Source organism: Mus caroli, unplaced genomic scaffold, assembly GCF_978045245.1.
Source record: "Mus caroli unplaced genomic scaffold, Mus_caroli_1 scaffold_1, whole genome shotgun sequence".
Taxonomy (NCBI): Eukaryota; Metazoa; Chordata; class Mammalia; order Rodentia; family Muridae; genus Mus; species Mus caroli.
Window position 1 is genome coordinate 60,556,548 of NW_028227256.1, and position 14,285 is coordinate 60,570,832.

At 40.4% G+C, this 14,285-nt stretch overlaps 1 protein-coding gene across 1 annotated transcript in view; it reads right to left on the bottom strand.

Moving 5' to 3' along the window:
• Dytn (dystrotelin) overlaps positions 1 to 13,168 on the bottom strand; it is a 68,507-nt gene extending 55,339 nt beyond the window's left edge. Inside the window, exons 1-5 of the mRNA XM_021173354.3 lie at positions 13,150 to 13,168; positions 6,239 to 6,313; positions 4,576 to 4,777; positions 3,183 to 3,268; positions 2,320 to 2,420 (exon numbers count right to left, since the gene is read on the bottom strand). Coding sequence (XP_021029013.1) covers positions 2,320 to 2,420; positions 3,183 to 3,268; positions 4,576 to 4,777; positions 6,239 to 6,313; positions 13,150 to 13,168 — 483 coding nt within the window. The remainder of the gene's footprint in view (positions 1 to 2,319; positions 2,421 to 3,182; positions 3,269 to 4,575; positions 4,778 to 6,238; positions 6,314 to 13,149) is intronic.
• Positions 13,169 to 14,285: the final 1,117 nt, after the last annotated feature.

The window sequence follows — 14,285 nt, forward strand, 5'->3', positions numbered from 1 at the left end:
CAGTCCAGAGCAGCAACAACAGAAGAAGAGAGATGGAAGCGTGGACTCAAGACAAGGATGAGAAAGCATACTGCTCCATTGAGAAGAAAGAGAAAAGGATGCTGGGATTATGGGACAGCATCAGGAGAACAAAGATGTAGCTCTCACTTAAAATGGGAGAGAAAGACATGGGGAGCCCATAAACAGAAAAATGGCCAAGGAGACGGCTCAGCCGGCCAAGTCGTTGACAGGCAAGCATGAGGAGTTGAGTTCAGATCTCCAGCACCTACATTTTTGCCTTTAATAAATGAAAGATGCTTTATTCATACAACACTACATAGTGGTCACAATTAAGTAGGCTAACGGTTAGTTATGACATCTTAAAATTAACTTTTTCTAATTAACGAATAGCAAACATTTTGTATGAGAGTCAGAAATTTGTTGTTTTTAGCGAGAAAGATTAGGCCAAACTACTTAGCTTTGCTTGTGAGGCTAAGGAATATTGGCCTCTGCTGTAGATGGGAATGGACAATGAGGAACTTTGGAAATGGGAGTGTGTTATGGTTGGATCTTAAGTATCCCCAAAGGCATGTAATAAAGGCCTGGCTGCAGCTTGGTGGCATCAGCAAATAGATGAAGTGTTAAGAGTGGGGCTTCCCTAGGGATAAGCCCTTGAAGGACACTATTAGACTCTAGTCTTTTGCTTTCTCTTGGCCACCATGGGATGAGCAGCTTCCTTTACCATACGCTCTCACTATGATGCTTTCAACCTGCCCCAGTCCAAAAACAACTGGGACAACTGGCCACAGGCTGAAATTTCCAAAGCAGTGACCCAAGATAAAATATCTGCTTCTCCACCTGAAAAAATGTTCAACATCCTTAATCATTAGGGAAATGCAAATCAAAACAACCTCGAGATTTCACCTCACACCAGTAAGAATGGCTAAGATAAAAAATTCAGGTGACAGCAGATGCTGGTGAGGATGTGGAGAAAGAGGAACACTCCTCTATTGTTGGTGGGATTGCAAGCTTGTACAACCACTCTGGAAATCAGTCTGGCGGTTCCTCAGAAAATTGGACATAGTACTACCGGAGGATCCAGCAATACCTCTCCTGGGCATATATCCAGAAGATATTCCAACCGGTAAAAAGGACACATGCTCCACTATGTTCATAGCAGCCCTATTTATAATAGCCAGAAGCTGGAAAGAAGCCAGATGTCCCTCAACAGAGGAATGGATACAGAAAATGTGGTACATTTACACAATGGAGTACTACTCAGCTATTAAAAATGATGAATTTATGAAATTCTTGGGCAAATGGATGTATCTGGAGGATATCATCTTGTGTGAGGTAACCCAATCACAAAAGAAGTCACTTGATATGCACTCACTGATAAGTGGATATTAGCCCAGAAACTTAGAATATCCAAGATACAATTTGCAAAACACAAGAAAATCAAGAAGAAGGAAGACCAAAGTGTAGATACTTCATTCCTCCCTAGAATAGAAAATAAAATATCCATGGAGGGAGTTACAGAGACAAAGTTTGGAGCTAAGACGAAAGGATGGGCCATCTAGAGTCTACCCCACCTGGGGATCCATCCCATAATCAGCCACCAAACCCAGACACTATTGCATATGCCAGCAAGATTTTGCTGAAAGGACCCTGATATAGCTGTCTCTTGTGAGGCTATGCCGGTGCCTGGCAAACACAGAAGTGGATGCTCACAGTCAGCTATTGGATTGAACACAGGGTCCCCAATGGAGGAGCTAGAGAAAGTACCCAAGAAGCTGAAGGGGTCTGAAACCCTATAGGTGGAATAACAATATGAACTAACCAGTACCCCCAGAGCTTATGTCTCTGGCTGTATATGTAGCAGAAGATGGCCTAGTCGGCCATCATTGGGAAGAGAGGCCCCTAGGTCTTGCAAATTTTATATGCCCCAGTACAGGGTAACGCCAGGGCCAAGAAGTGGGAGTTGGTGGGTAGGAGAGCAGGGCGGGGGGGGGGTATAGGGAACTTTCGGGATAGCATTTGAAATTTGAAATGTATATAAAGAAAATATCTAATAAAAAGCCATAAGGAAATATATTATGTAAATAACTTAAAAAAAATCTCTGCTTCTCAATTTGACTGGCTCAGGTCTCCTGTACCAGAAAGGTAGCTCACACATTTTGGAGAGGTCATTGGCTCAGTTCAGAGAAAGAAGTAGACAGGGTTGGCATTGGGCTCCCAAAAGATGAGTCAACACTGCAAGAACAGCAACAGCAGCAACAGCAATAATAATAGGTTGGTATGACTGACACCCACTGAGATTTCCTAAGTACGTCGATTTACCTGCTGTAGATCTGTTAGTAAGGCTCTCAAAACTCTTCGGGTCATGCGGGCTTGGGAATCATCGCCTCTCCTGTTCTTTTCCGCATAGAGCTGGAAAAAAGCTAGGCACATAAAGAGAGAAGAAATCTTTCATTGAGTCCTTGTGTCCTTGAAGAGTACATGCTTTGAGACAGCTTCTCTGTGAGTATAAAGAACAGTGGACTTATATTCTCATTGTTTGCTTGTTGCTGTGAAGGCTGTCTAGTGCTGGCCACCAATAACTAATGACCCATTTGCATCTTACCCTCTGGTAATTCCAGACCTCTGGGGTAAAGAATGGGGAATAGCAAACTGAGGATTTCTATTTTTAAAAAAATAGTAATTAATGCTTTCTTGACAATCTCTAAAATCATAAATGTCAATAGTAGCTAAGTAATGCAAAACTAGAAAGCGTAGATTTTTAGAGAGAATCCTGCAAACATTTTTTTAAAAAGAAAATATAAACAAAACAAGGACTGGAAAATTGGCCCAACAGTTAAGAGCACTAGCTGCTTTTCCAGAGGACTTGGGTTTGGTTTCCACTACCCACAAGAAGGCTGATAACCAACTGTAACTGCAGTCCGAGGGCATCTGACTTCCATTCTCTAGCTACTGCAGGCACTGCACTCATGTGGTACACAGACATGCACACAGGCAAAACACTCATAAAATAAAAATAAATTGTCAAAACAAACAAACAAACAAACAAAACAAACTGGTCATGCTGAGGCATGCTACAGAGCAGTTCATTATGACAGGGATTCAGACGCTAGCAGACAGGATGACATACTGGGGGCTGGGGAGTCACCATGCTTCAGAACACACTTAAGGTCTACACATGTTACCTCTGTACTTTGTAAGAGGGCTGTCCCCTGAGAGGGCAACCAGCGCAGCAGCCACAGGTTGAAGTTTAAGAATACCTGATCCTGTTCTGTGGGGCCATGAATCACAAATCACAGACAAGGGCAGAAAGGGCAGGGTTATTTATATAAATGGTTTATAAGAACTGTAAATATAAATGGGTATTTCCTGTATGATGCTAATGTTGCTAGCTTCTTATAGTCTTCATATATTTAGAACTTGGCAGAACAGGGCACCAAAGGAAAGTGATTGTCTCATTCATTCATTTATCCATTCATAATTCAGTAACTATTTATTGTGTGCTTCTTTGTGATAAGCACTGAGTCAGGTCTGGGTGTGCAGATGTGGCCTATCCTGGTGGAGTAGACAGTCTTAATCCCTTAGGAGTCACCTACCTGCATTCCACACAGCAAAGATGAGGTCAAAAGAAAAAAGCATGTGCCCTTCCAGAACTACCTGTGGGCTCTAGCCTTCAGCCTGACTGCACCCTGCCCACAAGTTGTGTAACTTTCTACCCTGGACAGACAATTTATCAAAGGTATGAGGGGTATTAGAGATAAGCACACCAAGTATCTGAAAAGATACTCCAAGGTCTAATGTTTAAAGGGACTGAAATCATGACAAAATTACTCAATAATATACTTATCTACTATTTGTGAAGTTAGGAGTAAGTGGCAAATCAGGAGGGAAAACAAACATAAGGAATTTGGCGATGATTTATATTGTGCTTGCCTCTGGGAGGTAAGCTTAAGTCATCATCATCAACAACAACAACAACAAAACCATCACCACCACCATCATCATTTCCTCTTCCTCCTCTTCCTTCTCGTCAAACCAACTGAGAACCAGCAGAACCAGCAGAAAAAAAAATCCCAGCTTAGGAAAACACACACTGTACACACAGACTCACAAAGCCACTGTCTCCAGAGCATGACCTCTGAAATATCAGCTGTTAGTTGTCTAGGTGCTAGATATTCAATTCCACTCCAGCTAAACAGCCAAGTAAGCCAAAACTTGATAAGAAAGAAATGAACACAAATATACTACCAGATAATGAAGAGCAAAGTGTAGTATAAAGACACCTTACCCTTCTAAAAGGTGGGGGGATTCTGCTCAAATGGGAATGAGTTTGTATGGGGGCGGGGGAGAGATTCCCTGCTTCTATCTTTCTATGCATCCTTTGTACGATTAACACGTAGGAACACTGCTTTATTTCCTTATTGAGTGGGTAATGAGTCGGTTACTGACAAATAATCAAGCCGACAAGTAGGGAGAACGTGTTACACAGCAGATCTCAAGTGAACATTAGACAGAACTGAATAGCCAGTGGCCGGAGATCTTGCTGTTGAGGCCACAGGGTTATCCCCACATCTTCACCTGTCAAACATGGCCATGAGAAGACTCAGGGTGAGCTCTGGTGCTCTTGGGTGCACTTGGGCTGCATTTCCCATCCCAGTGCGCTGAAACAGCTCCCGGAGCTCCTGAAAAAGCTGCTGCACAGAAATGGAGGTCTCTGTGCTCTCACCAGAACGTCCACGCCATAGAACCTGCTGAATCAGGAAGCTGTCCATCAAGTCCACTGCAGGGAACAAACAAAGGATGGAGACCTACTTTCTGATGAGAGAAAGTGGCTTCAAATGCAGCAAATATCTTCCAGTGCTTAAGTGAGATTGTTGTTGTTTGTTTGTTTTACAGTGGATTTTTCTTAAAGGGAGTTAAATATGCCCACCTAGAATTTTTTGAAACCATATGTCATTAAGGCATGAAAACACTATTAGTAGGACAATTGCTAGGGGTGGAGCGTGGATCTTACAGACTGAAGTTAAAAAGAGATGGACACCTTAAGGATAAACCTTCTAAGAAGTTGAAACACTGTAGTGATGAAATGGCAGAGGATCTTTTTGCACTGTGCCCTGGGAGGACTAAACACTGGCCTTTTCTATCTGAATACAGCTTTCCTGACTACAGCTTAGCTTCAGAAGGAACACGGTGTATTGAAATGGTGTGTTTGCAGTTCTCATAGTAAAAAATAAATCTTAAATGGCATCCTAAAATCTGTGGCTGAATTGCCAGACCATGTGGGTCTCACTCTTCTTCAGCAATATCACTTTTTAAAAATCTTGGTTCCATCAATATTATTATCTTGAGATGGTACTTCATAAAACCAGGGCTGTTTACAAAAACACTGACTGGTTTCTCACAGGCACACACATGTATAGCCATCATGTAAAAAGTTTACAAGGCAAGGAATAGAGAGAAGAATGAAATCTAGCTAGCTCTATAGATCTTGCCAACAGAGGGTGACAGACAAGCTTAATAAACACTCCCACTACCACCGAAGAGGTGGGGATGTCAAGAGTCCAGAGAGCTGCTGGCATTTAAAATGCTTCAGCCTGTGAAATGATAAAACCCAGAGCATCTCACTACTTCATAAATCACCCTCACAGATAAGGAATCCACCCAGCATAATAAAATTTTTTATTTGTTTTCTGATATTGCTTTGAAGGGAGAGTCTATGGCACAGGGGAGCAGGTTTCATGAATGCCCCTTCAGTAAAACCTGGCCACAGGTGGCAGCAGCTGTAAACTTTTTTTGTTTTTGTCATTGATCACAAGCTTCTATTGTCTGAGCCTGGCATCTGGAATGCAGGGGGTTCTTGTCTTGTGAGAGTTCTAAATTACAGTCATGCAGATAAAGGCGTGGTCCATTAATCTCACAAGATTCCGAATAATGATAGTCTCTGGATCTTGCTACCTGGAGCTCCTGGGATACTTTATCTTGGAGTTTGGGGCTTTTTGCTTTCAAAAATCCTTGCCTACATTTCCTATTGCTATCAGTGAAGCAACATATGGGTGGGCTGCTCACAATGGTCTCTTCCCCACCCCCATCTCCTGTATGTTACCAATGGGTTCAATGCACAGGTCCCGCTTTCCTGATCCAGGAAGTTACCTGTGTGGGGCAGGTTTTGCTTCTCTTTATGAACTGAACATCACACATTAGGGACAGATTGTCTCGAGTGTTACAAAGAACTTGTACTTACATTGGCAAAGAGTTTGCACAGATCGTAATTTGAAGGCTGTTCTATAGACAGAATTCTCAACTCTATTAAGAGTACCTGCAAAGAAAACATGAAGTAGAGTGGATAATGTTTATGTCATTGAGCAAATCCCACACCCCTAGAGAGAATCGAAGGGCTCCTAGAGCCTCATCTTGTAAGTGAGACAATTAAGAGAGACACTATGCTATTTTATCTGCAAATGTCAATGAAAGACGTGTAGAAGTTTCACAGTACAGCTTTTTGTTGTCTCAGGACAGATTGCTTGTCTGATGAGACTGGTGATCAGTCTTCACAGCTATCGAAACGTAAGACCACAGACTAGATCATCCCATGTATGTGTTCATGTTGGTAAATGCAGTTCAATGAAGCCTTAGAAGGTCTTACACATGCAATGTTCAGTCTATTGTAAGCAGCCAAATTTGTCTGCTAAAGCTGGTTATTGATGGTGCAAAGCAGTGGTCCTCAGAGTGTGGCTTCTGGCTCAGCAGCATCTGCATCACCTGGGGCTTGTTACAAATTCGCATTCTAACATGGCTATAGCATGCTGTCAACACACTTCAGGGGCAGGCATAGGCAATGGGCCTTGAACAAGGACTTGAAGTAGATGTATGCAAGCTAAAGTTTTGAAAGCTTTCTGTATTAAAAAATTATTGATTCTAGAACAATTGTCTAGGAACTTGAAATGACTTTTGGGAATTACAGATCTTGGTACCAGCCAACAAGGTCTTCTTTTCACATAGTTGAATATATGTGCAGATTATGTTTCACAAATAGAAACAAAACAAATTTCTATCTATTATTCTGTGCCATATCTAGTCAGTGGATGCTGATTTAGTTGAAGGTTCTCTTGACAATATCTGTCAACGAGGAAACCCTACCTTGTGTGCTTTAGTGTAGAAAGTCAAGTAATAATTCTAATGTCTGGTATTTTACATATTAGATTCATAATGGTGGTACATTATAGCAGGGATATAGGGTATTGTTGGAATTCTCTTCTACTTTTAGAAAGTATGTCAAGCTATTGTTTAATGTGTAATTAAATTATCCATGATGTATTTTTAATCATATTTAGTCATTGAAAATATTTATGTTTGTGGCACATCTCAGTTCATGGTAGCTATATTTCAAGTTTTCAAAAGCCACATGTGGTTAAAGACTGTGTATTGACAGTTCAGCTTGAGAGAGAAGCTTCATGGAGTGCTAATCAGGTCCCCATTTTTTTGCTATGCATCTCGAGTCAGGGCCGATATTTGAGCTGAGCTAGAGATCCAGGTGTCGTCAGTGCTAGATGCAGACAGTATCATGTCCATCACTTAGGTTGCTTAAGTAGATTGAGGAGTTAGTAGATAGAAAATAGGACTAAGTAACAAATGTGGGAAACATCATCTGTTAATTAACTGAAGAGAAAGAGAAGTCCAAGAGGAAATATAAGAAAGAACACTGATGATAGTGGGAGAAAGCAATGGCTGAAGGTCAAGGAAGGCAAACTTTAGAAAGCAGAGGCAAGAAGTTATTGGTTTGGTACCTATAGGCCACATTAGCAATAGCTATGAACTATTGTACTATCTGTTTATGAGTGTCAACTTGATCCTTGAAATCTTTGCAAGACTGGGTTCAGGAAACCCATGAAAGCACCCCTCTTAATGCACAGGGCTCAGTGGGGAATGGAAGGCCAAGAGTAAACCCCAAAGCAGATTACAGTTTCAAGAACTTTAATCTGAAGGGAAGATGAGAAAGTCAGAATAAACGGCATATAAAATGAAGACTGCATTGAAAAGGCAGGAGAGATTCTAGAATATATATGTGGGTCAGGGGAGAGGAGCCAGAAGAGGAACTGGTGATGGACTCAAGAAGTGAGGGGTTCAGGTAGTAATTGTCACAGCCAAGTCCCTTTAGGGGAGCACGTGTCCTTCACTTTTCTTCTATTGAACCACTTTCCCATAATCTGAGTTCTTGAAACCCTATTAATGCTGGCTGTCTTCTGTCTGCTGGAAATGAAGGCAAAGTCTACACATAGCAAGGAGGGTAAGCATCAATGTGGGTGCATGATTTAATCCCTGAATCTTGGTCCAAGGACTCCATGTTTCAGGTGTCGGGCCAACAGACTGAGTTTTTCCTGCTGGATTTCAACTTGGTAATGTGGATTGGAGCAGCAATCACCCTCCTATCAGGGTGTTTGCCTTGAGAAGGAAACAAGGAAAGTATCCTGGATGTGTTTGAGTGTACCACCTCCTGGTGACAGCTTCTGAACATAGCACAGGCTTATTCTTTTCTTTCACTTTATCACATTAGTTTTAATTAATAGACACAATCATATACATTTCTAATGTATAACTTTTCTCAGAAAAACATGAGAACAAACATGGGTCATTGTATGTGCTGAGCAAGCTACTCTACCACTGGGCTATACCTCAAGTCCTACTGTGTGTAGTATGAGTTTTAAAAAGATGTGCATATTGTGAATCAGTTGTACAGGTCTAACCAACATATGCTTTCCCTCACATGGTTATACTGTTTTGGATGGTGAGAACAGTTAAGATCTAGTCTCCAAGCAATTTTTAAGAATGCAATGTGAGTACTATCATATTGCCATCTCTTTATAAAACAAGTCTCTCCATGGAGAGATACCAAGCAACGCCTCTTTGGGTCTTACTGAGAGAGAATGCATAACTGAAGGAATTTGTTTTTTCTGAGAATCCCATCATCCCTCATTCCCTGAAAGGAAGACTAAATAAAAACATATGATTGGTGATGGTGTCTGTCATATCTGAGAGCTATTGTTTTCTTTATGAATGGGGGCAAGTTCACTCACTCAATAGGTGGTAGGGTGTACTGTTTTTCTGTCAATGTGGAACAAGCAAGATTCACCTGGAAAAAGGGAACCTCAATTGAGAAAATGCCTCTATTCAACTGGCCTGTAGCCAAGTCTGTGGGCATTGTCTTGATTAATGATTGCTGGGTGAGGACTCAGACCATGGGTGGTGCCATCCCAGGAAGGTGTTTCTGGGTTGTACAAAAAGGCAAGCTGAGCAAATGGGGTGCTCAGGAAGCCAGTAAGCAGTTTTCCTCCACGGCTTCTGCTACAGATCTCACCCTGCAGGTCCATCATGATTGACTTTGAGCTGTAATGTGAGATAAACCCTTTCCTTTCCCAAGTTGCTTTCAGTCATGGTGTTTACTACAGCAATAGGGAGCAAGCTAAGAAAGGGGGTCTAAAACTTCAGGAATAATGAAATTTGGATTAGGTAGAGCTCTTGAGTGAGAGAGGAAACAAATTGTAAAATTTGGAAAGAGCCGTCCTTGTATTTTGTATTCTGTATTTTGAGTGGTTTGTACGTCAGATATTTTCTGTGGTGACAGACTCCAGCTAAATAGTTTATAACCATAATGTTTCTTCTGAAACAAATGTTTTGTGCACAGCTAAGCTCTGAGCTCAAGACTGACATATTAATTATGCTAAGGAGAAGAAGACTTCAAAATACAACTAATCTCAAATTTAACAGCAGCTGATTTCTAAGCTGCAGGACATCAGGAATAAGTGGGTTACTGTGCAGGGAAAAATTCTTGATTAGAAACACAGCCAGTCCTTCAGCCTTTGCTAAGTGGCCCCAACCGGAGCAAAATAAGGCAGTTCAGTGGGGTTCATTGACTCAGGCTCATGTGGCAAGAGAGTTATGATAACACTTGTTTGTTTGTCCTCCAGGCAGCAATGGGAGAACTCAAAGGGCCAGAGGTAGCATGCTTAATCATGCTTGTATGTGTTCAAAGTTCACACTTTTCCAGTTCTTTAGTGGGGAACTAAAGTGTCTTTGAATTTAAGGAGCAGTCCGTGAGCCTTTAGTGCAACAGAATTGAATGACTTTAGATTCTTGTTGAGTGCAAAGCCAAAGTTAACACCACCAAGAAATAAAAGAATAGATAAAGTTTTATTGCTGACAGCATGTAAAAAGACCATGAGAATTATTTTCAAATAATGTTCTCCTTGAATAAAAAAAGCATGGAATTTTATTTGTGAAGGGCAGAATATTATCTATCTCTATCTTTCTATTTCTCAATTTCTATCTCTACCCGAACCCCTACTGCTATCTATCTATCTATCTATCTATCTATCTATCTATCTATCTATCTATCTATCTATCTATCAATTTATCTATCATCTATCTTTTTATTTATATGAATCTCATCTATATCTAACATTAATATCTATGCAGTTGAGGGACAGCCACATTTTGAATATGTTAAAAGCCACCTTACTGACATATTTGGTTTAAACTCACAGGTCCAGAAGGATAGATGCCAGGTACATTTTTGGGCAATCTTATCCCCAGACATAGAGCATGTTCTTGAAAGGTTAAAGATGCAGATGTGTCCAAGTTGTGGACAAGCTCATCTGTGTAATGAAGATGGCAGTCAGGACCGCCTCTAGGGATGCTCAACTTTCATTATAAAATTTCAGTTCATGATGCCAGAGGTCCTGTGTAGGCTGCTGGGAAAGAATTGTCATCAATAGTCTTATTCAGCTGCAAACCCTGTACACAATAGTTCCTGGCCAGGAAGCATTAATCCACTAGTACAATAGTGGCAGACTAGTAGCTATGGAGCTAGCCGATTGTTTTCTGATAGTATATTATACCTGCTTTGAGGAGGCAATCCATAATTGCTACTGTGAGTCCAGATGAAAATCCCAATGGCTGGGGGTGTTGAACAAGGCAGCTGAACTAAGCCAGAGACACCTTTGCAGTTTGAGTAGACCACAAGCCACACTCTGAATTTAACATCTGACTATCTGTATTAGAAGTTTCCACATCTGTAGATTGGGTCATGTAAAGGATCAACAATAGTCATAAAATTGCATCTATATCAAACACAGACTTTTCTTTAAATTAATTCACAAATGCATAATAAGATGTATTTCCATGTATTCCATGGTCTTTACACTATATTGGATATTACAAATAATCTAAGGATGACTTTTCAGTATGGTTAGACATGCACAGGTATGTGCAAGTACCAAGGACATTTTAGTAAGGAGTTCAAACATTTGCAGATTTGGGTCTCTGGGGACATAGAATCAATTCTTCGTAAATACCAGAGAACATTCTAAGTATATATTAATTCAATAAGCAATACATGATCATAAGTCAAAGACCCCATGTGAGTAGATGTGGGCTCTGCCTAAAGATTTTCATCCAAGAAAGCCAAGAAAGAGACAGTGCCTGAAACCTCTTTGTGTCTGTGTTTTTAGTAAGCACTATACAAGCATATTACAGACTCCATACTTTGATTTAACCCATTTGAATTCAGTGTTTCCTTGTGCTGTAAACATGCTTACATTTCAGACAACATTAGAGAATGGGAGAAGTCAGAAACATCTTAGCCTCTGGAGGAGAACACACTTAGGGTAGAGTAGAGCAGAAATAATTTATGAAAGTGTAATATCTGGTGCATTTTGTTTCTCTGGAAATCAGCAGGTTCCTATGCCCTGATTTCTCTCCATTGCATCAAGCAGAGACAGAGACTCAGCAAACCCAGGGCCTTGCAGGCCCCCAGATGCAGCTCCTGTTGAAGGAGAAGCATGGAGCTGCACAGCCATCTGGCCCATCATTCCTGTCAAGTGATGCTTTGCGGCATCATCTGATGAAGCTATGCAGCATAACATGGCAAGCTGTGATACAATGTGCCGTGGAGAATGAGTGAGTATCCCGGGTGACCTGCTGCCAGCCTCATCTCCTTGAGGCTCGGCTATTTTTTTTTCTAATAATAGGAGAAAACTCAAGAAAAGGAGAAAATGCTGTATGTCTCAGGCCTCAAGCCATGAATGAGCAAGCCGTTTTAGGTGGTTAAAGATATAGCAACACAAGCTGTGTGTTTCCTTGTTCATAGAAGCAGTTAGAGAAGAGATTTTTGGTCTTCACCCATCCTTATTTTTGTTTAGCTACATCATCATGCTTATTTTCCACAGATATCAAGTTGAATATGATAATGTCTCTTTCAATTTACCACCATTACAATATAGAAATTCTCGCAGTAGGTGAGTGATCCACCAAACATGGCCTGAGAAAGCCCTGTTGATATTGTCTGGGAACTTGCCAACTGAGCACTTCTAGACCACTCAGAAGCACTAAACCACAAACTTTGAAGGCAGAACCCAATATTTTTCATGCCCCATGGATGTACACTGAATTGAGAAACACTGCATTAGGGACAGAAAATAGAACCATAAACGGGTTACCCACTGCTCTGTGTATAGCTTATTGGTAGGATGGCTCAAATTTGAAAAGGCTAAAGATAACTTGAAACATGTATATTGCTGTTTTCAATAAATAGTGTGAGATCATAGAATCTTAAGCCAAACAACTGAGGCTAACAGTCTAGATTTGCTAAGGAAACAAAGTTGCAAGTAAATTCAAAACTGAAAACGTCACTGGCTCCTCCGGGGCTTACCGTGGCATTTAAATATGCTGGAAACAGAGGAATTAGTTTCCCCAAGTGCATTTACCAAATACCTGTTTAGTGACAGCTGGGGATCTTTCTCTCAGCTTTGGTTCCATGTTGGACTATGATCTTAACTTGATAAAGCATACATAGGGATGACATTTTAACAATAAGATACATTTTTTTGTGATAAGAATAGTAATTTACAATATAATTATGTTGATGCTAAGATTTTTGTTAAATTATTATCAGGATTTTACAGATAATAGATCAAATATTCTTCTGCATGTTGTTGATTTATTTTTAGAAGAGAGAAGATCATTTTAGTCACCCAATAAATTACTTTTCATCCACAAATTTGCCCCGTCTCTACTCTGTGACTCAGAGGTCTAAAACCACATCTGTATTTAAATTTTTGTCTGCAATTTATGTCAAAAAGCCTAACAATAAATACTCACCTTGTTTACTTGGGTCCATCTCTCAGAATATCCTGGGATGATGAGACAGATGGCAAGAGGGTCCTTGTAACTAGAAACGAACCATTTTCTGCAGAAGGTTTCACAGAGGAGGGATGATGGATGAGGGGCAGCCAACGAATCATTCACCTGTGGGGCAGCAAACACAGGTGTTAAGGGAAGACCATTGCATCCCTTGGGGGATGAAAACAAGAAACACTGGGATAGAGATTGCTTTCTCAGAAACTAGGAATAGTTCAGTTAAGCTAATACTTAAAAATAGGAGGCAATTGCATTTTTAAAAGTGGACTGAATTCTCATTTGAAGAAAATATCGTTTACCTGAATGTTAAGGTTCAAACATGAAGACCTCAATTTTTCAAATTTATAAGAAAACTATGCCAAGTTATTCTATACATAAGATTTTTAGCAGATACTATGCACATATTACACATGTGTATGTGTCTACATGGAATTTGGCCGTTAGTTTAGAAAAGACAGTGAATTAGCTCCCTGGTTAATAACTATAAACTATGAACTATACTCTTTCAACAGAAAGGATATTATGTGTGGGCTAGAGAGATGGCTTTGTAGTTAAGAGCACTTGTTCTTGTGGAGCAGGTGGGTTTGGTTCCCAGCACCCACATGGTGGCTCACAGCTATCTGGAACTCCAATTCTAGGAGACCCAACACCCTCTTCTGACATCTGTGCATGCACGTGATGCACATACATACATGCGGGCAAAACACTCACATACATAAAATAAAATGAACTAATCTAAAAGAATTTTTAAAAATAATATTACGATATAAGAAAGATTTATACGGTTCTTAGACATTCATTAACAACAGCAGTTGAAGATGTTCAAAAAGTTATACGATAATTCAATTTAAATATTTTCACCTCCTCCAGTAAATGAATGAGTTAAAGTAAAAAGTCATGGGGGCTGGCGAGATGGCTCAGTGGTTAAGAGCACTGACTGCTTCTCCAAAGGTCCCAAGTTCAAGTCTCAGGAACCACATGGTGGCTCACACCATCTGTAATGGGATTTGATGCCCTCTTCTGGTGTGTCTGAGGACAGCAACTGTGTATTATCCTCATACATAAGATAAATAAAAATCATTTAAAATTGTAAAAAA